General features: G+C 42.4%; 1 protein-coding gene across 1 annotated transcript in view; it reads right to left on the bottom strand.

The window, feature by feature from the left end:
- The window catches only part of SLC6A2 (solute carrier family 6 member 2), a 415,085-nt gene that overhangs the window by 304,811 nt on the left and 82,652 nt on the right, over positions 1-27,622 (bottom strand). Inside the window, exon 6 of the mRNA XM_029608577.1 lies at positions 18,130-18,367. Within this exon, the coding sequence (XP_029464437.1) occupies positions 18,130-18,367 (238 nt within the window). The remainder of the gene's footprint in view (positions 1-18,129; positions 18,368-27,622) is intronic.

The following is a 27,622-nucleotide window of genomic DNA, read 5'->3' as shown; positions in this document are numbered from 1 at the left end:
CCATGCTTGTTCTCTCCACATGCACAGGCTTCTCATTCCCATAATCACTTTCTCTCTGTTACACACACACCAGTCTCTCTCATTTCCATGCTCACTCTCCACGTGCACAGGCTTCTCATTCCCTGAATCACATTCTCTCATATTCACACACACACACCAGTCTTTTTCTCTCACACACACCATCACCTTACCAAGCAGTCTCTCTCTCTCATGCATGCACACTCACCCAAGTTTCTCACTCCCTCAACACCAGGCTTCTTACGCTCATGCTTTCTCACATACCCAGACTTCTCACTTCCATGCTTTTTCTCTCTCTCACACACACACATCAGTCACCTCCCTGACTAATGTCTCACACTCTCACATACACATCAGTCATCTCCCTGAGCAATCACTTTCATTGTCTCTCACATACACACACACACACACATCAGCTCTCTGACCAGTCAATCACACACAGGCTGGCTGGCTGCTTCTCTCTCTTTCTCTCACTCACTTCCTCTTCTCCCCCGAGCACAAATGGGAGCTGCAGCAGCCTCCGCTGGCCAAGAAAGAAGAATCCCATCGGCCGCGGGAGGCTCATGCTGCTGTCTCCTTTCTCCATTACCGGCTGCTTCTATTGCTCGGGGACCGATGCTGCAGCCGCTGCTGCTACTTTTTCGCGCGGCGCGGCTCTCTCTCCTTCCCGAGCACCGCGATTCACTTCCTGTTCCGGGTCACGGGAGCGGGGGGCAGGCGCAGGAAGAAGAAAAGGCCCAGCCGCGGGTGCAGAGCTTCTTCTAGCGCCGCTGCCGTTCCCGCTGGGCTTGAACGTGCTGACAGCCCGGCGGCAACGGCAGCGGGAGAGACCGGGAGCGCGCGACACACCTGCCGGTGCTTGGCGGCGCTGCGGACCGGCAAAAAACTCCCACGGCCCAGTCCCGGTCCGCGGACCGGTGGTTGGGGACCCCTGCTTTAGGCGACCCCTGTGTTTTGGGCGTTTGACCCCCGCCGGGGTCGCGACCCACAGGTTGAGAACCGCTGCCGTAGACAGACACATCATCACCGCATCCCCATGGTTTGTTTCCTTTGGGCAGATCATCACTGTGCCGCTTCAATTCATTTCTTCTGCCTGCGGGGAGTGGGAACCCCATGGGCACATCATCACTGCACTGCCAAAGTTCTTCTGCCCATGAGGGGAGGGGGGTTGGGGTTCACGACTGCACCACCATGGTTCGAATGTGTGACAGGGAGGGCTTACAGTGTGAGAATGTGAGAACGGGAGATGCCCTCCTGACGCATGAGTGTCATGTATAATGTGTGAGACTTGGCAGGTCTGCCTTTGGAAGAACTTGAGTTTGTCTTGCTGTTATTTGTGGTAAAGGTTTGGGCTGCTTGACAGTGGTAATTGAGTGTCTTTTGTTAGAATATTTGGGGCTAAGAGATTTCAGTGGTTATGGCAATGGGACTATATGTTATGTATTATTGTTACCTATTCTTGTTTACTCCTGTAGTATGTTGTTTAAAATGTAAACCGGAGTGAAGGCAGACTGCTATACCCCGGTATATAAACTCTTCTAAATAAATAAATAAATAAATAAATATGGCCAGTTAGCCAATTCTGGTGGTAGAAAGTTTGACAGCTTGTATGGAATAATTTGAAATATCCACAGCAGTTCATGGGGAGGTAAGGGATTTTGATAATGGATGTGCTGTTAAAAAGTTCTTTAATTAATGCAAAATAAATGCATAAAAAAAGCAGTTTTATTATTTGATTTTGCACAAGATTTGCATTTGGATATTGCGATTTGTGTCTGAAACATGGTCAACTAATGGTAAAGAGGTAACTGTTTCTCAAATACATCCATTTGTTTTTTCTTTTATTAATCAGGTCAACATTTTGAGGAAGTGAGGATGTTGGTCTTACCCATTGTTCACCTCCCATTCCAGAGCCTAATGGATTTTGAATGTTTAGATTTAAACTTGGAATTGGCTATTCATGTAACATAGTAAAATAGTAATGATGCAGAAAAGGACCAAATGGTCTATCCAGCCTGCTCAGCAAGCTTCTTATGGTAATATCTGCTGCACCATGCGGGTTACCTCATATTAAGGCTAGCAACTGCCCCTCCATGCAGTTATCCCCAAGCCTTATGTTAACCTATACAAAATTTACTGTCAGCAACATTTTTATTGGGTGATAAGCAGAGCCGGTGCAAGGGGATTGGGTGCCCTAGGCTCCTTCAACCTTGCACCTCCCCCCCCCCCCCCCAAAAAAAAGAAAACTCACAAATCACCTAGTGGTGCAGCGGGAGGCCCACGATCCATCTGCCGCCCCCAGGTCGTCGGCTGCCACTAACCAAAATGGTGCCGTGGCCTTCAGCCCCTACCATGTGACAGGGGCTACTGGCACCATTGGTTGGCCCCTGTCACATGGTAGGGGCTAAAGGCCACGGCACCATTTTGGTTAGTGGCAGCCAAGACCCCGGGAGCGGCAGATCGTTCCCAGGCCGTCCGCTGGACCACCAGGGGGGGCAGCAGGGTGAGGTGGGGCATGGCAGAATTTTGAAAGGGCACTTTTTGCCCTTTCAAACTTCTGCCACCTGCCGTGGTGCCCCCTAAGTCTCGGCGCCCTAGGCTCAGCCCTAGCTCGCCTAGTGGTTCCTTTGGCCCTGGTGATAAGTCTTTTTGGAAAATCAGACAGTGCTACTTGACATGTTTTGCTTATGTACTTGGCCTTAGAAGCAGTCCTGTGCTTTTCCCCTTATGTATGCACAGCAGTACCCCAGACCATAAAAGTCAGGGCCTGTGTTGGTTGTCATCTGAATCCAATTCCTCTTCTACCTTACCCCTGCAATCCACTGTTGTCAAAGCGGAGAGTGATATTGCAGTTACATCAAAAGCATCAAGGCTTATTGGTTAAGGGCAGTAATCCCATGCCTTCTGTTAAGGGTACTAACTGTGGCTATGTGCAGGTTACCCCCATGCTTATTAGTTCCCCAGACTGTAAAGGTCGTGGCCCTCATTGGTTGTTGTCTGAATCCAGCTCACCTTTTCCCCCTGTCATTGAAGCAGAGAGTGATAATGCAGTTGCATCAAAAGCATCAAGGCTTATTGGTTAAGGGCAGTAATCCCATGCCTTAAGGGTACTAACTGCGGCTATGTGCAGGTTACCCCCATGCTTATTAGTTCCCCAGACTGTAAAAGTCGTGGCCCTCATTGGTTGTTGTCTGAATCCAGCTCACCTTTTCCCCCTGTCATTGAAGCGGAGAGGGATAATGCAGTTGCATCAAAAGAATCAAGGCTAATTAGTTGAGGGTAGTAACCACTGTACCAGCAAGTTACCCGCATGCAACCTTTTCTTCATTACATAAAAAAACCAATACGAGAGGGAAATCTAAACATTTTTTCAAAAGAAATCAAAAACAATGTCTAAGAAAAAAACAAAAAAAAATTGTATTCAAAAAGCAAATTTCAAAATAGCTAAAACGGGAAGAGACGGTATCAGAAAAACGGGTGGACAAATACAATCTGCTGTCTCTCACCCGCAATGGGCTTCTGGCAGTCTCAGTCTTCCTTGCATCACAAGTTCAAATCATTTACCATCATGCCTCCAAAAGTATAATTTACAAGCAAATGTACTATTATCATCATCAAAATATTCTGTACTATGTGCAAACATTTTATAAGTAAAAAAATCAAATCCCAAAATTTCTTTTCAAGAAACATCACCTAGTGGCTTAACAAAAATAAATGCCAAATACTTAGCTTCATTAGCATGCAACTTTCTGCTTCATAACTAGCTCAAGACCAAACAGACATAGACCATGTTTCAGCATTACCCCCATGGTAGTAACTGCCGCTCCGTGCAGGTCACCCCCATGTTTCCCTTAAGGTTAGTAACTGCTGCTCTGTGCAGGTTAAGAACATGCCATACTGGGTCAGACCAAGGGTCCATCAAGCCCAGCATCCTGTTTCCAACAGTGGCCAATCCAGGCCATAAGAACCTGGCAAGTACCCAAAAACTAAGTCTATTCCATGTTACCATTGCAAGTAATAGTTACTCATTTTAATATTATGTTATATCTACTACAGTACATTATATGATAGTGTACTCTCTTATGTTGCTAAAGTTTTCACATTTCTGTTTATTGTCCCCGCACGTTCATGGTTCCTATGTTTCATTGTATACGCCATTCGGCGACAGTTTCAGTTCCATGTAAACCGGTGCGATATGTATCCTATACAGGAGCATCGGTATAGAAAAGTTAAAAATAAATAAATAATAAATAATAGCAGTGGCTATTTTCTAAGTCAACTTAATTAATAGCAGGTAATGGACTTCTCTTCCAAGAACTTATCCAATCCTTTTTTAAACACAGCTATACTAACTGCACTAACCACATCCTCTGGCAACAAATTCCAGAGTTTAATTGTGCGCTGAGTAAAAACACTTTCTCTGATTAGTTTTAAATGTGCTCCATGCTAACTTTATGGAGTGGCCCCCTAGTCTTTCTACTATCCGAAAGAGTAAATAACCGATTCACATTTACCCGTTCTAGACCTCTCATGATTTTAAACACCTCTATCATATCCCCCCTCGGCCGTCTCTTCTCCAAGCTGAACAGCTCTAACCTCTTCAGCCTTTCCTCAAAGGGGAGCTGTTCCATTCCCTTTATCATTTTGGTAGCCCTTCTCTGTACCTTCTCCATCGCAATTATATCTTTTTTGAGATGCGGTTACCAGAATTGTACACAGTATTCAAGGTGCGGTCTCACCATGGAGCGATACAGAGGCATTATGACATTTTCTGTTTTATTCACAATTCCCTTTCTAATAATTCCCAACATTGTTTGCTTTTTTGACTGCCGCAGCACACTGAGCCGACAATTTCAATGTGTTATCCACTATGACACCTAGATCTCTTTCTTGGGTGGTAGCACCTAATATGTAACTTAACATTGTGTAACTATAGCATGGGTTATTTTTCCCTATATGCATCACCTTGCACTTATCCACATTAAATTTCATCTGCCATTTGGATGCCCAATTTTCCAGTCTCACAAGGTCTTCCTGCAATTTATCACAATCTGCTTGCGATTTAACTACTCTGAACAATTTTGTATCATCTGCAAATTTGATTACCCCATGTTTCCTTTAAGGTTACCCCCATGTTTCCATTAAGGGTAGTAACTGCTGCACTGTGCCACCAGTTCAGCTTTTTTATTTATTCCCGTCCTCTAGCCTTTTAGGGATCCACAGTGTTTATCCCATGCACCTTTGAAATCCTTCACAACATATGTGATAGCCTATTATTCAACAGGGAGGAGTTTGGGCAAGGTTTATGGAGATCAGGGGCTGCTAGCGCTATGTGCAATAAGCTATCACACACTAATATGTGCAATTTCGCAGGAAATAGTTACTGCTTTTCCTGGGGCGCTATGGGGCAAAAATGACCAGTGTAACCAATCCCGCTGCATATGATAATGCAATGCTGCATGTTACTGTACGCTGTGATGCGGCCAGCTCTCATTTGCCTGCCCATGCCCCTTTTCCTATCGCAGACAATCATTTCACTATAATTATAGCAAAATGATGACTCTAAGCCTTAATTGGTAATTGAATGTCAAATGTTCAAATTACAAAATGCTTGAAAAAATAGATACCGTATACGAAACTCTCCCCGACAAAGGTCCCATTGTTTAGCCATGTACAGGCTTCATCAGGAGGAGAAGACATGTATATCAAAGGAGTTTTTTTAATTTCTGAAAAGATATATGCAATATAGTGTCTAAATATATTCCTTGCTAAAAAACGTTTTTAAATTATATAATTTTTGAACACCTACCGCTAAAGCCTTAGAAGTCAATGACTAACAGTTTGTTGGCTTAGAAAACATATATGCCCACATTCATAAAATCAAACTCCCTTCCATTTTTCAAATAAATGCATTAAAATAGACAACTTACAATAAATACGCTATCATACCAAAACAATTTTCAATGTGTATTCAAAAAAACAAATTTAAAAATCCTAAATTTAAAGAAGCCCCAAACAGGCAGACTCAATCACACAAGAGTTACCTGAGCCTTTCTCCTTTGTGGGACTCAAACAGGGAACTATAACGAGGCTAGATGCTGCAGGACCAATCCAGTATTTGTAGCGCACGGCTCTAGAACAGGCTTCGTGATAATTTGAATGTTCAACATTCCATTACAACAAAATGTGAGGAATGATTCATATAAGAAGCTCGCTTTAACATTTAAAAGGCTGAATATGAAGTAAAGAGAAAACTTGTGGCTTATATGAAAAAACAATACTGAGGATACAAGGTTGTTTGCACAAGGATTTTATTCATATGCTCTGCAATAATAGTAGACCGGATCATTGACTCAGGATATTCATTTCATTACTATACAGACTTGTTTTCTAACTGGTTTAGAGAAAAAAGATTTTTTTCAAAAATTTAATGAAAGTGTGTTTTGTATCAATAATAATAAAATATATTCTTTCTTCTAATTTATAAAAAATACTTGCTATTATTAGTGTTCAATTTTTGTTTAGTCGAGGTTTTATCTATACCAGAACTCTTTAGATTCATGGTTTGACTGCCTGTTGTCTTTGTCTCTCTCTCTCTATATATATATGGATGAGTGTCACCATCAAATCATAAATAATATAGTCAATTTAACCTTGTGACCTTGGGCAAGTCACTTTACGTACCTGAGACAACGGAGCAAAATTAGGGGGTTATTTTCTAAATGTTTATTGCGTGCGAAAGGATGTAAATGACTTGGAGAGGAGGAATCGGGGTAGAGAGGGGAGGAGTCTGCCGCGGCACCACTGCTGGTGATAATGTGAGGAACATTCTCGCTGGCAGTAGTGCAGCGAATAGCACCACCTTTCACGGTGGCGCTATTCATGTGAAAGGCTGTAGCTGACTGCACTGTGGCCGGCGAAATCCCACCACCGCGGTGCGAATGGCTGCGGCCTTTTGCAGGCCCACCCCCCTTTGCCCCCTGCCCCCTTTTTCGTGGGATTCATCATTCCGCGAGGAATGATGAATCCTGCCCTTAGATTGTAAACCCTGTAGGGATAGGGAAAAGCTATAGTACCTGAATGTAATCCGCTTTGATGTGCTGAAAAGTGGAATATAAAATCTAAATAAAAATCTAATCTAGAAACCTTTTTTAATATTCCATATTCAAAAAAGTTTACATTCTTTTTATTTCAAAATTTCCAAACATTGGTTATAAATTATATGCAAAATATAAAAATGTCACAATATTGAACATACTTCATACAAAAACATTCATGCCATCCACCTCTAAACTGCCCTTCACTGCTCGCTTACCATTTCATAACACATTCATAAGAGTCAACTGAACCACTATTATATTCACCTTAAATGGCATTACACTTGTTTCAAAAAAGTCTGCCCCTATAGTCTCTTTCCAAGCAGAATGTCACATATTCTTTGTGCTCTTATTTGTTAGATGCTTTTGCAGCTTAGACTTTTAACATGCTCTCGGCTCAGTTCTGTTATTTGTTACATTTGAAACTTAACCCTAGATTTATCAAAATGCTATAATTCTGCATAGATAACACCCATGATTTAAAAAAAAAAGGGGGCATGTCTATGATAATTTTAGATGAGAGTTACAATATAAATTTTTGCAAAGGGCTTATGTTTGCTTCTGTGTTTACCAATGAAGATGTTGGGGAGATACCTATCCCTGAGATGGTTTTCAAGGGTGACAATTCAGATGAAATGAACGAAGTCATGGTAAGCCTGGAAGATGTAGTAGGCCAGATTGACAAACTGAAGAGTAGAGTAAATCACATGGACTGGATGGCATACATCCCAGGGTTCTGAAAGAACTAAAACATGAAATTTCAGACCAATTAAAATTAGGGCCAGATTTTCAAAAGGTTACATGCACCGAGCCTATTTTAATTATTTTGATAGAATTTTCCATTGAAAAAGATATTTGTTCATTTTTGCCTGCTCTGCCAGGCTTTTTTTACTGCACTTGTTTTTTAATTGAACTCAGACTTCTCTGTCTCTCCCACTGCGGCATTTTGCTGCTGATCTTACCCCCCTGGGGTAAGTTGCAGGCAGGGTAGGGGTGGTGTGGGTGGGAGATAGTATGAGAGTTGCAGTGGCTGTCTGGGAGTTGGTATTTTCAAACAAGAAGCAGCATCACTAGGAATTGTGCTTGCTCAGGTAGTTTCATTTTTTGTGTGCACAGAGCAGTCTCAGTTGTAGTGTACATCAAGGCACTGCACTGCGTCTCTGTGTAGTTTTCCAGACTCACATATATTGGTACAGCAGTGTTATTTTAATCCAAATCCCCAGTAGGCATCTTCTGGAGTTAAAATTTTTTTGTGTGTGCACATACAGCAGTCTCAGTTGTAGTGTACATCAAGGCACTGCACTGTGTGCCTGTATAGAGTTTTCCCACACTCACATATATTGGTACAGAGGTGTTCATTCACCAATAAATAAATAATTCTTTTAATTGAAATCCCTAGTAGGCAGTGACATTAAATCCATGATGTCAGGGAAAGGTAGATGAGTGGGACTGGCAAAGGAGGCACTTCAAAAGGCAGTGCCAGTCCCCCATTAAAGTTAAAAAGGGAGGTGTTCCAATCTAAAATCTCTGGAGGGGCAGGCAGCTCTATCTGGAAAAAACAAATTTAAAGATGATGATCGCCACCACCTGTTTCTGACCCTGTTGCTTTGGAGGTGAGGAAAGGGGAGGCTGAGTCATGCAAGCAAAAGGGTGAGACCCAAAAGCAGCAGTGCAACAGCAGACTCTAGTTATCACTGAAAATGTAGCACAGACACAGTTTGCTTCTGATTCCAATGAAGAATCATCTTGTGTGGGATTCTCATCATCAGAAATGGAAGAAGTAATAGCTGAAGAAGGTTTAGGATGTTAGTTAGTTCTGTCTTAGTCTCCACTTCAGTGCTGCAGGGGAGAGATGACACTGATGATGATGATGAAAAAGAGCAGTCAGCGCAGACACAGAATGTGACTGATGCCCCTGCATTGCTTCTCAGTGTGTACCCACTACTTCGGCTCCAGTGCCAGCATCCACCCCGAAGGCTATAGAGGGGATCATGAAAGAAATCTGTGATCTGGAGCCAATTTAAAGTGATGGAGGACCCGCGTTTTTCTCAGTGTAATTACTGTGCCAGGGCTATTAGAACAGGCAAGCAAATGGGACATCTAACTAATTTTGGCATGATGCATCATATGAAGAGGCAACACCCAACAACAGTACTGCTATCTGGGGATGGTGGCAGTACCAGGCAGCATAAAGTGGCTGAAAAGGAGTAGAGTCACCCCATGCCCTCAGCCCCTTCTAGCAGTCAGGTGGCAGGCCAGCAGCCCCCTGCCATGTGTCAGAAGCGACAACCCACCATGGAGGAAATGGGGTGGTAATCGGTAACGCTATCCCGGGGAAGGAGGCAGGCAGCCTCAAAAGTTGTAACCAGGAGCATTGGAGAAATAATTGCCCTTGATGACCAGCCCTTGCAGGTAGTGGAGAATGTGGGTTTCAAGCATTTGCTGAAGGTCTTAGCTCCAAATTACAAAGTCCCCTCCAGAACCACATTTAGCAGAAAGGTCATCCCCAGCCTGGTCAAGCAGTGTCACAGTTGCATCCAAGCCCTGCTAGCTAAGGCAGAGGGGAGTGTGCATTTCATCTGCAATATCTGGACCACAATGAATGCTGCACACTCTTACCTCTCCCTGAGAGCACACTGGTGGGACGTGGCTGAGGCAGGGGCAGGCAGCAGCTCTATTAGTGAACAAGTATCAGGGTGGAGGTGGGCTTTACTGCACACCCACCTGACAGACAAGGCCCATACCTCAGCCAATATTCTAGCATGCATCAGGCAGATGCTGGTGGGCTGGCAGCTATACCAGCGAGACAGAAATCTTCAGGAAGGGTTCTTTGTCACAGATAATGGTGCAAACATGGTAAAGGCAATATCCGATGGGTGCTTTCGGAACATCCAATGTTTTGTACACACTCTGCACCTGGTAGTGAAGTCAGCTCTGGGGTTGGAGTCCAATCACCAAGAGAATGAATACCTGCATGTGTTAATACACAAGTGCAGGAACATAGCAGTGCACTTCCACAGAAGTGTGAAGGTGGGGCAGGTACTCCGTGAAAAGCAGACTGATTTGGGGATGCCTCACAAGCATCTCATTCAAGACCTTGGCACTCGGTGGAATTCCACCTATATGATGCTGCAGAGGTTAGTGGAGCTGCAGGCACCCCTTCATGAACTTTCTGTGGAAATGGACATAGGTGTGCAGAATCCCCTAGGGCATCATGATTGGTTAGTCATGAGTCAGCTGGTAAAAATCCTGCAGCCCTTCAAGGATGCCACAGAGGAGCTGAGTTCCAGAAGTGCCACCTTGGCTAACATCATCCCTATAGTTAATTTTCTGGAGGAAAATTTGGAGGGCTTTAAACAGGAAGAGGGAATGACAGCAGAGCTGCTGCATTGTCTGGACTTTTTCCAGAACCAGGTGCAAGAGAGATTAACATCTTTAACAAAAGACCACATATACATGCTCGCCACAGTCTGTGATAAATGTGTGAAAGGAAAACTTGCCTTACAGTCTGATTGTCTCACATTTGTGAAGGACCTGCTGTTAGTAAAAGTACGTGAACAGGAGCGCCATAGGCAGACACAGATTAAGCATGAAGAAGTGGAAGAAACAGCGGGCACTTCAGAGAGTAGTGCAAGCCCAAGCAGGAGCAGCACTCTCTCAGCAACAGCTAGTACTTCCTCCTCCACTTCAGTACGACAAAGCCATGTTGCCCCTAAAAAAGCATCTGTTCTGGAATAGGCTAGAGCAAAAGCAGCTGGCAAGAAGGACTCTCAGTCCACCCAAGCAAAGGAGACACCAGCACAAATGTCAGTGACACAGTATCTCAAAGATCCCATAGAGGACATGCAGACAGATCCACTGGCCTATTGGGCACACAAGTCCACTGTCTGGCCAAACCTAGCCAAAGTGGCTCAGCGATATTTGTCATGTCCACCAACCAGTGTGCCCACTGAATATGTATTTTCAATGACAGGGGATATCATGAGCCCTCATCGCTCAAGGCTGGCACCAAAGTTGATGGAAATCCTAGTGTTTTTGAAAATAAACATGCCTTTGCTTGGGTTTCCAAATTTTCCCTGTGAATGGCAAGATGAATAAAAGCAATTTAAAGCCTTGCAGCAGCTCCGCCTCACATGCTCCAGATAATATCAGCACGTATACCTAACCTCAGCCACTGTGCCTGTCTGTCCAGCCCTTATGTCACTACAAGGCCCTGACCCCAAACACTGTGCCTGTCTGTCCAGTCCTTACATCACTACAAGGACCTGACCACAAACGCTGTGCCTGTCTGAGTTTAGTTCTAGTATTTCTAATTTCAGTTTCATGTATTTGTGCATCACTTCTTTCCAGAATATTTTTCCTGTTTGCAACATTTGGAATGTAAGAACAGAAAAAGCTGACTTAAGTAGCATGGAGCTTGCATATTTCATATGCTCAATAGTTTTCATGACTTTCATAATATGGGCCATTTTCCCTAAATCTTTCTTAGGTGCCAACTTTAATGTTTCTAGTACTATAGAAAACTGGTGGTAGTTGCACTCTAGTTCATCCTCTGTGTTCCCATAGTTTACAGAGGCACTGTGTAGGGTACAAAGTCAACATAGGTTGATATTGTAGATTTGGACTTGAGTAGCAGTTTTCTTATTTCTGAGAGCTCTTCAAGTTCCTTTGTCATCAGCTGAAGTGTATAAGTACAGTTAATAGCTTCTGGGTATTCACAAATTATCTCCAGCTCAGTTCTTGTTTCACAAATGGCAGTCTATATTGCTCTAAAAGCATCATCTGTTGAATTATCTTTCACAAATGAAAAAGATGCCATTTTCTTCTGGCAGTGAACTAGTTCAGGAAGAAGTGACAGATCAAACCACAACATACCTGCACAAAGGAAAGGGAACTCTTCCCGGGTGTAGCCTCTCTCTTAGTTCCCGCTGATCCATGTTGAACCAAAACCGCTGTTCACATGGAAACCTCCTCCACATCGCCACACTTGCCTAGGCTCATGCCACAGTCTAGGGACCAACCCATTTCAGGGAACCCTTTCCTGCGCAAAGGAAAGGGAACTCTCCTCAGATATAGTCTATCTCTTAGTACTCGCTGACCCATATTGAAGCAGAACCACTGTTCATATGGAAACCTCCTCCACTTCACCACACTTTGAAGGCTTGGGCCCCACTCATTCTAGAAAGCCCTTTCCTGCTCAAAGGAAAGGGAACTGTCCCCAGGTGTAGCCTCTCTCTTAGTACCCGCTGACTCATGTTGAACCAGAACCACTGTTCACATGGAAACCTCCTCCACGTCAAATTGCCACACTATGAAGGCTCATGCCCCACTCTAGGGGCCAACCCATTCTAGGGAGCCCTTTCCTGCACAAAGGAAAGGGAACTATCCCCGGGTGTTGACTATCTCTTAGTACCCGCTGACCCATGTTGAACTAGAACCGCTGTTCACATGGAAATCTCCTCCACGTTGACTCGCCATACTTTGAAGGCTTAGGCCCCACTCTGGGGTGAACCCATTTCAGGGAGCCCTTTCCTGCACAAAGGAAAAGGAACTCTCCCCAGGTGTAGCCTCTTAGTACCTGCTGACCCATGTTGAACCAGAACGGCTATTGACATGGAAACCTCCTCCGCCTCTGTCTTCAAAATTCTCATTTGTATATCTGCTACGTCCACCAGATTTTAAAAGACCAGCGAGAGCTCACTAGATGCCAAGGGAACCACCACACTCTAGGGGCAAACCCATTCTAGGGAGCCCTTTTCTGCACAAAGGAAAGGGAACTCTCCCCAAGGCCAGCCTGTCTTGCCCCTATCAAAACCGCAGGGTCCTGACTACCTCAGCTCTGTGAGCCTGTCTTGCCCCTATCAAAACCACAGGGACCAGACTATCTCCGCTCTGCCACCCTGTCTTGCCCCTATCAACTTTCTGCCACTCTGCCTTGCTGCCATACACCAGATGACCCACTCTACTCCTTGTGGTGTTCTTGCCACTCTCATGGTTCCTCAGTGTGTTGGTGCTAGTCTTTCTGCTTGCTATGTTCCCCCTTCATTGTGCTGTAGGATGTTGATGCCACTTTGCCTGTGGTGCTGCCTTCGAGGGTTCATGCAACTGTTATTGGTGTTCTCTTTTGAAGCTGTGGTGTGCTTTTGACACTCTCGCTGCTGCTTTGTGCCACCCAGCTTGACCTAGGTGTAAACTGTTCTCGAATCCAGGGATCTGGGTTCCTGGAGAAAATCTTGTAATTGACAGAATACCATTCTCTCAATCATTTTCATTAAACAAGGGATACTGGAGATGGATCTGTAATGTTCTGCCTTATTTGGACACATCTTCATCTGTCTTATCTAGATCTTCACCCCTCTTTCCATGATTTTAAAAAATAAAATACCCTTAACAAAAGTATCCAGCATGAAAAGAACTTGAGAGAAAAAAAAATACAGAAAAGCTTCACCGAACAAAAAGCCTAAATATTTTTCCTTCCACATAAATCAGAATTTTTCAAATGCCTATAATTGTTCTATAATAAACATCTATGAACTACAGCAACATTATTAGTACAAACATTTTAGTTTCATTTATCCTCAGTGATTGTATCAGCAATGTACACTCTTCCAGTTTCCTTCTTCATGACATGTTAAAGCATCTCTTGAAGGGAAATAATAAGACATAATTAAGAGGTTTCTTCAAACAAATTACATGGTTCTTAAAAGTCTCAACTACTATACTACCTGATTTCCTGCATCTGAATCTACGTACCACTTTTAATTGTTTAAAAAAAAATCTTTGCTACAGCTGTGATTGCATCTGGATGGAGTTCACAAACAATAAATTGCATACCAAAACTCTTTCAAACATTTTACTGAGAGCATATTGGTCAAACATTAAAATAAAATCAAAGACTTCAAAGGTTTATGATTAAAACTAAATGTTATTTCCTGGAATTGTTTTCTTCAGCAACTACTAATTCTTTGATAGTAAAATCTAAATATTTATATATACATATTTATGTATGTATAACTGGAGCACTTCCCAGAGACTGTCAAACAAATTTTAAAAGTCATTAAAATCCATGTCTCATGTTAAGAAGAACGTATATCAAGGTCCATATTCAGTAAGCCAGGTAGTAGACAAAATATCAAGTTAAACTTAGCCAGATAACTTATCCCGTACATTCAGTGGGATAAACATTCTGATGAATATACTAAGTTTATCCATGGCCAATTAGGCCTAAAATTAACTGGCTTTATGTGGCAGATAATTTGCTACTCATTAAAAAACAAACAAACACAAGCCCAATTTCTACACCCCACCGCAAACATTCAAACCCACCCACTGGCCAGGACCCTTCCATACCCCGTGAATAATTTAAAATAAATAGCTGTTGATGTCAGCTGGCCTGGTCCACCAGCCCTCTTTCCCCCCCTCCCCACTAAAAATGCCATAAATATGGCCTTCTCACTCCCCAAAACCATTCTTACACACTCTATCAGAGTATAGTACATATTCAATGCGTGCAAGTGGTGGGAGAGCTTCAGGGGGAGGGTGGCAGTGTGAGGAATATGATCTGGGGAGCTTCCAGCATTACTCGGGTAACAACGGTGGAAGCACACTCTATCAGAGTATAGTACATATTCAGTACATATTCAATGTGTGTGTTTTATATCTACGTTCTCATGTTCTATGTAACGCCTTATCAGCGACTGTTTTGTTTTATGGAAACTGACCTGATTCGATATGTCTATCGAGAATGTCGGTATATAAAAATTCTAAATAAATAAATAAATAAATAAATAAATACATAAAATGCATGCGAGTGGTGGGAGAGCTTCCGGGGGAGGGTGGCAGTGTGAGGAATATGATCCCGGGAGCTTCCAGCATTACTCGGGTAACAACGGTGGAAGCACACTCTATCAGAGTATAGTACATATTCAATGTGTGCGAGTGGTGGGAGAGCTTCAGGGGGAGGAGGCAATGTGAGGAATGTTTGGGGGGGGGGCGAGAAGGCCATATTTATAGCATCTTTAATAAGGAGGGAGGGGGGAGAGCTGAAGGGCTAGACCCAGCTGGTGCCAGAGGTTCGGGATTTCCTGGCCAGTAGATAAGTTTGAATGTTTGTGTTGAAGCAGTCGTAAAGTTATCTCACTAGCTTAGCCAGATATATCTGAAATTCAGCTAAGTTAGCTGGATAATTAAATCTCTCTCTGGAATGTCTCTTTTTTTATAGCCAGTTGACAACTTATCTACTAATAATTTATCCAGATAAGTGGTTGAATGTGGCAAAACTCTCTAAATGGCTAATCAGCAATATTGAAAGCAGCGTGTGGTTAGAATTTAGCTGTATAGCTTGGATGCATTTCCAGGAGAAGCGGAGTAAACCTCCTAACTTATGTAGATAACTCTGGTCATGACGCTGAGAAATTCAAACCGCCATTTTGGAAGAAAATTAAAGCAGCACTTTGTGAGTGAGCCGGTTTAAGATTCAAAATAACATATGGATAAGTACATTTGAGAAAGGTTACAAGGAGATACAAGAACTGAGATGATCCCCTATGAAACAAATGAAATGTATTTGGGCCCTGTTCCCATTTTTGAAGTTTGAATTTCTGAGCTTTTTGATAAAAGCATTTAAAAGTTTTTTGATACATTTAAAATAAGTGGGTGGACGGTGGTTCGTTCAGCATTAAAATTAAAGATATGGGTAACCTGGATGGTACCTTGTCATATTTATGAAACGACCACCTTACACCTTATATTTGTTTTTACAATAAATTAATGAAGATTTAATATAAAAAACAAAAAGATAAAAAGATAAAAATATTGACATTTAAGGTTTTTGGTGGATGCGGGCTTTGAGATATTTCAAATTTCAGGAAGGGCAAGCATACTTTACAACTATACTATTAAGCTAATTTCTTAACTTGTACATGCTAAAATTTAGTAATTTGCCCAATAAATGTAATTTTAGCATCTACATTGAGAGTAATTTTCAGACAGCACAGACAAGGAAGTCAGTAGAAATGCACCTAAATTATACCAATTTTCAAAGCAAACAAACGTATAAACCTGCTTTTAAAATTATTCCCACCAAAACTCCCACTATTTGGTGTGTATACAATTCTCCTGAAAAGTTATGGGCGTACTGCTGAATGCTAGAAAGTAAACAGGTAAATCCCCCCCCCCCCCCCCCCCCCATATGTCCCCTTCCGAATAATGCCTTCCTCTCCATCTGGGCAAATTTATGCACTAATCTGACATACATCTCTAATTGTATCCACATAATGAATGGCCAATTTTACAAAAGGCCACTAAAATTGAGTTATATATATTTCCTCCTAAGAGGGAATTTTCAAAACCATTTCCATGGATAAAACAGTGGTTTAACCTGCAATAATATTAACCACATGATATGTGGATATATTTACTTGCATAAGCCCTGTATGCACATAAATGTACTCAGATTGCCCGGAGGCATTTCCAGGGACAGAATTAGAGAAGGGTTTGCATTTAAGTACAAAATGTACACCGAAACTGTTACCACACAATAATAAGCAGGTATAACTTTCAGCAGATAGTTTTGGTATGATTCTTTTCCAAGTAAACTTACATAGATAAGTTCACTTTGGTTTAACTTATGTGGGTATTTGCCAGCAAATTATACAGGCCATTATAAAATAACCTCACACAGGAGCAATTTTGAAATAGTCTGCTTAGTTGTAAAGCATGTGGATGGTTTTACTGCACATGCTGGGTAGTTTCCCTTTGTAAGTAAGTATACAGTGCCTGTGCTAAAAGTGCCCATGTGCATTGCACCTACTAGTTTATGCAGATGGCCAAGACGGGTAAAACAGCATGTGTACTTTTAAACACGAGCCTTGGAACGCTTCCTCACAATCTGGTTAAAGGTGTGCACATTGTGGAAGCCTGTGCCTATCTTTAGCTGACTAGAGTAGGACAATTTTCAGACAGGGCAATCTAGGCATGTTAACACAGATACATTGGTTTGAAAATTGTACTCAGGGAGGATAACTTTAATATTTATGTAAGTGCACCAATGAACACACATTGATGGGCGCAGACATGAAATTGCACGTATTTCCTATCATGCACACAAATGTGCTCACACTGTATAAAGCACGCTTAAACCTATCCAACATGCTCACTTATCTAAAAGATACGTGGCATGTATTTTCAACATAGCTGTATCTTACATTTTAACACTTATCCGCCTATACTACTTAACCAGAGAAGTAGCAGTTTTTGAGACTTATCTGGCTAAGTGGCTCAAATCTCCTATGAGTATTTGTGCTCCTAAGTTTAATCATTTACATGAGGAGATTTAACTTTGCATATTTTCCTTAGCACTTGTCTGCTTTTACGCATGTAAGTCATCACATTTTATGCCATGCACACGTGAAGGAAATTCCCAGTTTTACCAATTAGTCCACCAGTTTGCCCAGTCTATCTCTAGGTCTTGGTTTTTCAGCCTGAACTCCCCCCAGTTTACTCGGACCCCCGACACAGTCAATATTTGGCTGTAAAGACTTTTATTCTCACTTACACCAGATGATTAGCAGGTGTAAATATGCGCATGTAACATACATGCATGCCTCACTTTGGCAGGTTATGCTTAAATGTTGGCCCCGTTGGAACGTCCCCTAGCCTGCCCCTTTTTTATATGAGCCAATGCATTCGTGCAGAATTGCTTGCATGTGTATATTTGAGGTTTATAAAACAGCCTTTATGCAAGCAAACATTGCACATGCATCTGCTATTTTATATGTACGCGAATCTTTGAAAATTCACTTTTAAATTATTTGTATTGCCCAGACTAACATTTTTAGCACAAGTTTTAGCGCACGGGTCCCCTAAATGTTAGATGAGGTAGAATCAATACTGCTTTGAATATGAACATATTCTTCAATAATCAATGAAAACAACAAGAAAAAAAAATCTGTAACGGGATAAAACATAAAACAAACTTGAAGGGGCTTTTGAAATGTCAGGAGCCATCACTTACTCATAAAACTCAGCAGCAGGAGTGATTTTGAACTTGGAATACTTGGAACCATTTCTAAGGAGCGATCCATTCAGGAGCTTGGGGTCTGTACAGTTTTCACTATTCCAGTTGTGGCCACATTTCATCCAAGGAAGATCAGACGTGAAGGATGAAAACAGGTAGTACAAAGACCAAGCAATGATGACGTTGTAGTAGAAACCCACATAGAGAGCTATGAGTATCACAGCATAGCCCACACCTGCAGCAAAATAAAAAATGCATTTGTCAGGCTTTGCTTCAGTTTTGTCTCTTCTAGAAAGTAAGATATGTTAGATCTCTGGCATTTCATGAGATAACAGAACCCAAAATTACTGTTACTGATATGGACTCTCCCATAAACTAGCCACACATATTTCCTGACAGGTAAAAGCCTAGAGGGCTTGGAGAGATCAAAAGCATAAAACACATTTATTGATAGTGGAAAGAACACAGAAAAAGGAGCAGCAAGCAATATTAGCCAACTATCTCAGTTTTGCTGAAATCCACAGCTAATTAACTTTCAGTATCTGAAATGGTAGTGCTAATCTACAACAGTATTTGATAATTAATATGCTACGTAAAGATGAATTTATACATTTCTTAGGAGAACACTCTCTGGTAGTATTAAAAGGAGGATTACATTCAAACAGTTGCACCCACACCCATATACACGTGCATATTGGCACGCACAAATCTACTCCTGTATGTTATAACCTGCATGTGTATGATATATGCAGGTTATGGAATATGTGCAAAGGTATCCTGCAACATGTGCGGGCATGTAAACTAAACACGTGAATACATACTCCACTTATGCAGATAGGTTCCGATTTATCCGTCTGCTATTTAGTCAGGCAAGTCTTAAAAATGCTACTTTATCCAGCAAAGTCAGATAGCTGGAGAAGCCTGGAAAAACCCTCCTGGTTCTTCAGCCTGAATTCCCCTGTTTACCCCGACCCCTCACGCAGTCAGTATGTGGCTGTAAAGAATTTTATTCTCACTTACAGCAGATAATTAGCAGGTATAAATACATGCAGGTAACACACGTGCGCGCGTTGCTTTGCAGGTTCTAAAACAGTAACTTATACGTGTAAATGCTGGCCCTGGCCTGGAATGCTTCTGGCCCACCCCTTTTTATATGAGCAAATATACTTGTGTATAATCACTTTCACGTTTGTTTGAGGTTTATAAAATAGTCTTTATAGAAATATGTGCTATTTGTTCATGCATCATGCATTTGTATGCGCGCAACTCTGAAACTTTACCTTTTAATTTTCAAATGTGTGTGTGTGCTATTTTGTCTTCTCTTTATATTGCCCACACAAATAGGTGCAAAATATATGGATATTTAATGCAAGAACTTCACTCTTGCTAATATTCAAAAAGAAACGGTGCAGTTAGTTTCTCCCTGAAAGGTTACGTAGGCACGTTACATATAAACACAGTAAAATCTTGGGTCATTTTCTAGTAAACAGGCAGTTTGAAAATTCGCTTAAGGGGTTAACAATGTTCCTCTAATACTGAGGTTAAATAGGTAGAGAAGGAGCCTGCCGGTGCGAGGAAGGAGGACACGGGGCAGACGGACCAAATCCCGGAAGGAGCCGTGTGAGATCGGAGCTCCGCCCACCCCGACGTCAGTGGGACCTGCTGTGGCTATATAAGACCGACACAGCGGCGTTTACCTGGGAGCCTGCCGGTGCGAGGAAGGAGGACACGGGGCAGACGGACCAAACCCCGGAAGGAGCCGTGTGAGATCGGAGCTCCGCCCACCCCGACGTCAGTGGGACCTGCTGTGGCTATATAAGACCGACACAGCGGCGTTTACCTGGGAGCCTGCCGGTGCGAGGAAGGAGGACACGGGGCAGACGGACCAAACCCCGGAAGGAGCCGTGTGAGATCGGAGCTCCGCCCACCCCGACGTCAGTGGGACCTGCTGTGGCTATATAAGACCGACACAGCGGCGTTTACCTGGGAGCCTGCCGGTGCGAGGAAGGACGACACAGGGCAGACGGACCAAACCCCGGAAGGAGCCGTGTGAGATCGGAGCTCCGCCCACCCCGACGTCAGTGGGACCTGCTGTGGCTATATAAGACCGACACAGCGGCGCGCAGCTGCCGGCGCGCTGCCGAAGCCGCGCGCCAAAGGGGCGCACCCCTGGGTGTTTTTTCAAATCTGCTTTGGAAGAAGTAACAACTGATGGGGAGGAAGAGGAAGGTTAAAACTTCAACGCCGACGGTAAAGGAAGTTCGAGGCCCTATGGATGCTCATCTTCAACGGAGGGTGAGTTACAATATGAGAGAACTGGCCACTGAAATATCTTTTTCATCAGGGGAATCCGGGAGTCCACCCCAGAATCAAACATCTATTTCCCCCCTGGCTGGAAGGGAGCCCATAGAAGTAACTGTGGGCTCTCCCCAAAAGGCAAAAAAAACTGCTAACAGTTCAGGGGCAGAGTTTGAAGTCCAGGATATGGCTTTGGGAGCAGTAGGAGGAGAGAATACTGCAAAAGAGGGCATCCAAGGACCCCTCCTGAATTTGGGATCAAGCCTACCTGAACCTGAAAACATTTCCCTAACTGATATATGGAGGGCTGTCACCAACATGGATAGGAGATTAGTCCAATTCATGAATTTAGCCACTGTTTTTTCTACAGATACTAAGAGAGCCCTAGAGGATCATGAAAAAAGACTGAAAAATTTAGAGGCAACTGGTGAGGTTGTAACCGCCCAAGTAGCCACTATTCAAGCGTCAGGTTCAGCATTTATGAAGGATACATTAATGATATATAGACAAATGGGAAATATAGATAATGTACTGAGAAAAAAAAAATCTTCGTATATTGAATTTTCCTATAACCAGATTATTGTCTGCTAAGGAATTGTTTAAGAAATACTCAAAAGAAATTTTGGGCATTTCTGAGGAAATAATTACCTCTAATTTGTATTATGTATCAAATGTGAAAAAAAAATCTTGCAAAGAATGATGGTGAAATGGATATACTCCAACCAGAAAGCCCCAATTTGACATCTTTTTTGGAGGCTTCGGTGGATAATATCCAGATAAGATCAACCCTAGTGGTGGTATTTGCATTAGAGAGCCAGAAAAATCTGGTTCTACAAAAGTATTTTCTAAATAAAAACATTGCTTTTTGTGGGCAAACGATGCAAATGTTTCCTGACATGTCAAGGGCAACCCAACACAGAAGGAAACAATTTTTGGAAATGAAACAGAGAGTACTGGCTCTTGGAGCCACATTCTTTTTAAAGTACCCCTGTAAATGTATGATTTTATATCAAAAAAATAAGTTTGTTTTCGTTGACCCAGGGCACTTGGAAATTTTTCTTCAAGATAAAAGTGGCTAATTGGTTACAGCCCTATTTAGAGTTAAGTTTGATATAAGTAAAGTGATGAATCTCGCTGAAATATGAATGGGTCATATTTACCTTTATTGTTATTCTAGAAAAAGGCTCCCACCCAGATAATGGGGTCTGTATAGTTTGTTACAAGAGATTTCCTGTATTGTTAGGTTAAATTATGATATGTGATGTAACATATTATTTTCTTTTAATTTCATGTATAATGAATGTAAGAAATTTAATAAATTGCAAATAAAAAAAAAAAAAATAGGTAGAGAAGGAAACATTTCACAGTGATAAAACTAAAAAAATGAACGAAATGACATTACTGTAAAGCAGGGTGAGAGTTCTAACGCAGACCTCTATAGATTGCAATACTTTCTGCTGGGGATTGAATATTCCTTACGGAAAATCATAGTAAGCTCTGGACCACTAGATGAGCAGGGGTAAAAGCGGTGCTAAGGGAAGCTAAACTAAAGCAAAATAAGTAAATGAATCCTGCAGAGGATGCTGGGGAGATAGCGGCACTGAACAGTGCTGCGCACACCTCACTGCACCCTGACTTTTCCTTAACCCTTCCCTCCCCTATGGACCTTTTCTTCTAGTTGGGGGCAGGAGCAGCTGAATGTTAGTCTGTTCCACTCTCAGGGCTCGGGCAGGGCCCACAGTCAGAGCAGATGCTGACTCATTAACTTGCAGCGGCAGTTGCTCCCCGCCTAGAAACCCATCCTTGGGAATGGCCCCTAGGGCAGGAGAATTCATTCTAGTAATGTTGCTGGCTGCAGCAGGGAGGGAGAGAAAGGGATCTCTTATTTTCTATGATGAGCTGACAGCTGAATGAAGGGGAGGGAAAAAGAGAAATGCTTAAACTGGGTAGTTACCTTCTTAAAATGCCACAAGACAACTGCATGGCTGAGCCGTGAGATAAAAGACTGGGAGAGAGCGCGAGGGACTGTATCCTTCCCCACTGCCCATCCCCGCACTACACAAACACACACGCACTCATCAGTGCCGCAGCATAATTTAAGGAAGAGAGCTAGCCCTGTCCCTGGCATACAAAAGGTTGAGAAAACAGTTCCAGACTAGAGTTCCAAACGTCACCAGGCCAGAAAATGAAAATGTCAATGCACAGAATCGCTGTTCCTTTTTCACATTACCGTGCTGCTGGTCAATGGTTCATGGTCATTTCTGCACCACAGAATCAATTGTAATTCCTTATTAAAAGCAACGGCCAACATTATCCTAGATAGTAGATTTAACACAACATTAAGAAAGTATTTTTTTCAGTCAGCACATACGTAAGCTATGGGACTTGCATCTAGTAAATGGGGGGTAAGGCTAATAATATAACGAGTTTAATAAAGGTTGGGACAAGTTTATGAAGGCCAGTTCCATAAATAAAGGTGATTTCTCCACCCTTTTATTCTTGTGGAGAACACCACAAAAGAGACTTTCATACTGCAGATTATCAGGTGCTTCCCGGCAATTCAGATGGGCCACTGTCAGAGGCAAGGATCATTGGTCTGACTCAGCTTGGTATCTTTCTTATGTTTACATGATCTGCATAGTAGCTGTTTTCCCAATTGTCCAGGAGCTTTTCTAATCATTCTGAAAGTGAGTTACTGCCGTGGTAAAAACTAAGTGCTATTATAAAGCCATTCATTTGGATATTTCAAAGCAGCAATGCCTCTTTTCATGCATATACAAATATTATGAAAATGGAGTTCTTTGTAGACATTGTAAAAGTTCCAACTTTTCCATAAGTTTTGACTATCAAGTTGGCTATGGGATCACTGCACAAAAACCTCTATCGACAACAGAAAGCACAAAATGCAACCAATCCAAACCGGACTCCATAGAAAATGGAATATCACTTCAGTGATATTTCTCTCAGCTGCTGGGAGAGATGAATCGTGTTGCTAACTACAGCACTTACTTCTACTTTGCTGTTTTCTGCTTATGATCTTAAAGACCTCGATCATGCACTCCCCACCAGAATCATCTTTTTATCAAGCTAAAAAGCTGTTTCTCAAACTTTCATCTGAAAGATGCCCCAGTTTTTTACCCTATTTGCCCTTCTATGCATCTTCTGAAGCTCTGCCTCGTCTTTTCTGAGATGAGGTGACCAAAGCTGCAGAAAGTATTCCAAGGGTAAGCACACCAGACTTCTATAGAGAGGCATCATCTATGAATTTATCATCCCTGCTTTTCCAAATTACCTTTAACATATAGTTAGCTTTGTTGGTTGCTGCGCCACAAACATACTGTTAAGTACACACAAAACAAGTTGATTCCCAAGCACAAGATACCTGTCTAAATTGTGTTTGAATATTGTTATATGGTTAAATATACATTTATAACTTTATGCATTTCAAAATGATGGCACAGGTTGTGTATTCTGTGTCTGCTGGTTGTGTGCATACTTTGTATAATAAAAGAAACATGCATACTAAAGTTACATGTGTAGTATCCTGACAGCGGTGCTGGATGCCACCGAAAGCAGACATAGTGAGTCGTGAACCCGGTGACTGGAAGAGGTTTCGAAAGGTACTAGGTAGATTACAGGGTTAGGTTTGAGGTGAGAGCAAGAAGAAAGGGCTTTCAAATCTAATTTTCTCCAACCAGAGAGGGGACAGGGAGTGTTGACTGTGGGGGCAGGGAAGGAGGAGACAGCGTCTCGCTGGCAAGATCCTTTTTCACATATTAGATGGGGGTCGAGGCCTGTGCTGAACATTTCAGTTACTTAACCATCTATATTCCTTTGAATATAGACAGTTAAGCCACAAGTTAACTGGGTACATTTAGCCGGTTAACGTTAAACATAACCAGCAATATTCAAAGATAGCTGGTTAGGTTTAAATTTATCTGTCTAAAGGCTGCCAGTTAATTTTATTCAGGGATATTCAGCAGGACATTAATCTAGCTGAATATTCAGGATAACTTATCTATATAACTTTAGCAGGATAAATTAGTCATTTTAAGGGTTTTTTTTTAATATTCCTCTCTGTTTTAGGAAGCTCAAAATCCACCTAAGCACATTCAGCCAACCTACATGCAACACCCCTTAATTTACATGCATGGGTTTGGAAAAAGCTTGGGAAAATTTAGGATTAACTAAGATGGTAATTAACAGTATCCACTTCCAGACTAATGGGAATAGCCTGAGAGTGGACGCTATTCATTACCATCTTACAGCTTGACTTACCAAGACTTTTCTTCCATTCTCTGTGTATGGGGAAAATGCCTAGTAAATGACCACCTTGGTTATTGTAATTTTAGGACAATTTTCAGTCATTTACTTGAGTAAATAACGATTTACTCAGGTAAATTATAAGGATGTGCACTCATTTCAAACAGAAGCAAAACATCATGCATGAATTTTCAGTCTGATTTATTGTTTCAAAATCAAATGAATGGAGCTTCTAAAAATGTTAATTTAATTCATTTTTGGATACATTATAATAGGTGAGGAAAGGAAAACAATACATTTTGTTTTCCTTTTCAAGTGAAACAGAGTGGAGCCATGATAGTAACAGGTAAGAGAGGAGGGGGCCTAATGATGGTGAAGCACCAACCTATCCCAGCATGACCTCCTGAAACTTAAGGAAAAACTTAATTGCATCACTCACCATTTTGTTCATTTTCTTTGTTGGATTTCAGTCAGACAAGTTCTGAAGCTCTCTCTCAGAGTGAAGGACAAAGTTTATAAAAACATTACAGAGGAAGGGGAAAACTATGTGGGCTGTTGCCTGTTGTCAGTGTCGCTATGTCAAAGGATTCGCTGTCATCCCTCTGCTGACAGTTGCATGGCTACAATAACAGCAGGGGTAAGAGCTGGTGATTTCTACCCTGTATACTCTGTGCCACGTAACTAAGAAAGAACCCATGGGGTGGGAAAAAAATATCATTAAATAACGCAGAGTCCCACTCTAATACCAGATCAAGCACACATTAATTCAGAGTCTGCTTCATTAAATTAAAGAGACGTCATACAACGGCACAGGGAACACACCATGTGCCTTGGTGTCTAATTATTTTATAATTATCAGTCTATAAGAGTCCCACATGTCAAACCTGCATATTTATTTTTATTACTTTTTTTTATTTATGCAATTTTATATTACAGAATCCAAGAATAATTCTTGAAAGGAAACAGAAAATGACAACAACAAAAAAAAAAAAAAAGATAGAAATACTCTTGTTTCGTGCTCTAAGAATTATTCCAATAGCAATCCAATTCCACAATATAGGGATCCAGACAATTCAAGGAAATAAAAACAGGAAAATATAACACTAACAGGGGCTCAATTAATACAGTCTTCTGCCTATACAATATCATATTAATTAGTTACAGGATGGGAGGGATCATCTTATCACTTAGGAAATGATATAATTGTGCTGGCTGGAAAAATATATAGGAAACCTCTATATTTAACACAACATTTACACGGATATTTCAAGGGGAAAAAAAAGCTCCCGGCTGAAGAACTCTAGGACTCGTAACTAAAAGTTGCTGTCTTTTTTTCTGCATCTGTCTAGCCACATCCAGAAAGACTCTAACCTTTAATAAAGGAAAGTCTCAGTTCGATGTCTAAAAAATTGATGCAATATCCAATCTCTATCTGGTTCCAAAACAAAAGAAACTATTAAGGTTGCAGGAATAACCTCCTCACCATCAGAAGTTTCAAGTATAGCAGAAATATTGTCCAATTCCAATGAGGATGCAGATGGAGGTCTAATAGAAATACCAACTTCCCTTTTAAACGGAGGAAGATAAGAGCTTGTTCAGGAACTTTCAGTACTTCTAGAAATATCTTTTAACCATTTCCTTAGGTGGTATTAAAGAAATCTTGGGAAAGTTTCTAAATCTCAAATTCTTTCCAAAGCTTGAACCCGAGCATCCATGTCAGAATATTTAGTGACCAGAAGATTTAGTTGAGTCATTATGGACAATCCCAGACCTTATATAGCCTCCCAGATTGACTCCAGTGTAAACCTGGGTCAGCCTTAGCGATGAGAAACATGTTGAGAAAACTGGAACGTCCACAATGGGTTGAGAAAGAGAAGACAACTTCATCCATCTGCAGACAATTAATGGCAGATACTCCCTTTTCCACTAGAGATTTTCAAACTGGGAGTCGCAGCAATATGAAGGAAGCTGTCTCTCTAGCGTCATCAGCCTGCAAGGTTTCCATATCCAGTGCCAATGTCTGTGCTGTGACAGGATTCAGCAGGGGAGTCCAAACAATCGGGGAAAGAGATGCAATAGAATAGGGGAAGAGACAAATAAATCTTTTCCTCGAATGATCCCCAACGATTCAACACCCAATGCTGGCATTTCCCATACAACGTGGGTGTCCATTGGGCTGAGAAAAAGGGAAATCAGGAGGAACCGCAGAGATTAATAGCAGTTAATGATTTCTCCTCCAAGAACTTATCCAAACCTTTTGTTATGTTTGTGGACCCTTGGGCCGGTTGGGACAGAGGATGGAGTGCTGTGGGGTCCGCAGCAAGTGTCCCAACCTGGAGGCGGTTCGGAGACCCGGAGCAAGCTGAGATACTGGACCACGATGGAGTCCTATGCGACCAAGGACTCTGTACCCACTGGGAGAATGGCCGACGTTGGACCCTGGTGATAGAAGAATCTTCACCCTGGAGACCGGCACTCCCCTGGGAGGAGCCCTTAGGAGTCCAGCCGCTGGGACTTTAGGAGATTCACCCTGGAAGCCGGTCCCCCCAGGAGGAGCCCGTAGGGACACGGCCGCTGGGACTTAGGCGACTCCTTGAAGGTGGAAGATGGTCCGGATGCAGGCGCCTCCTGCAGGTCGTGGGATCCGGACGGCTGGCGCCTCCAGCAGGTCGTAGGTAATCCAAAGTCGGTCCAGGAGTCTGAGTCCAAGAGCGGTCCGTAGCCAGTCCAGAGGTCGGTGTCCAGAGAGCGGTCCAAAGCCAGTCCAGGGGTCGGTGTCCAGAAGAATCAATCCAGCGAGGAGGGCAAAGCAGAAGCAGGACGAAGAGCAAACCAGAACACAGCAACAGCAGGCCGAAGACCAGGAACCTTGTTGCAAGGCACAGGAGAGAGCTAGCTGCAGGGAACTTATACCCTGAGGGCGTCTGAC

This window comes from Rhinatrema bivittatum, chromosome 7 (assembly GCF_901001135.1).
Source record: "Rhinatrema bivittatum chromosome 7, aRhiBiv1.1, whole genome shotgun sequence".
NCBI lineage: Eukaryota > Metazoa > Chordata > Amphibia > Gymnophiona > Rhinatrematidae > Rhinatrema > Rhinatrema bivittatum.
Note: the sequence above shows the minus strand (reverse complement) of the source record. Positions and strands in the feature narration are given on the sequence as shown.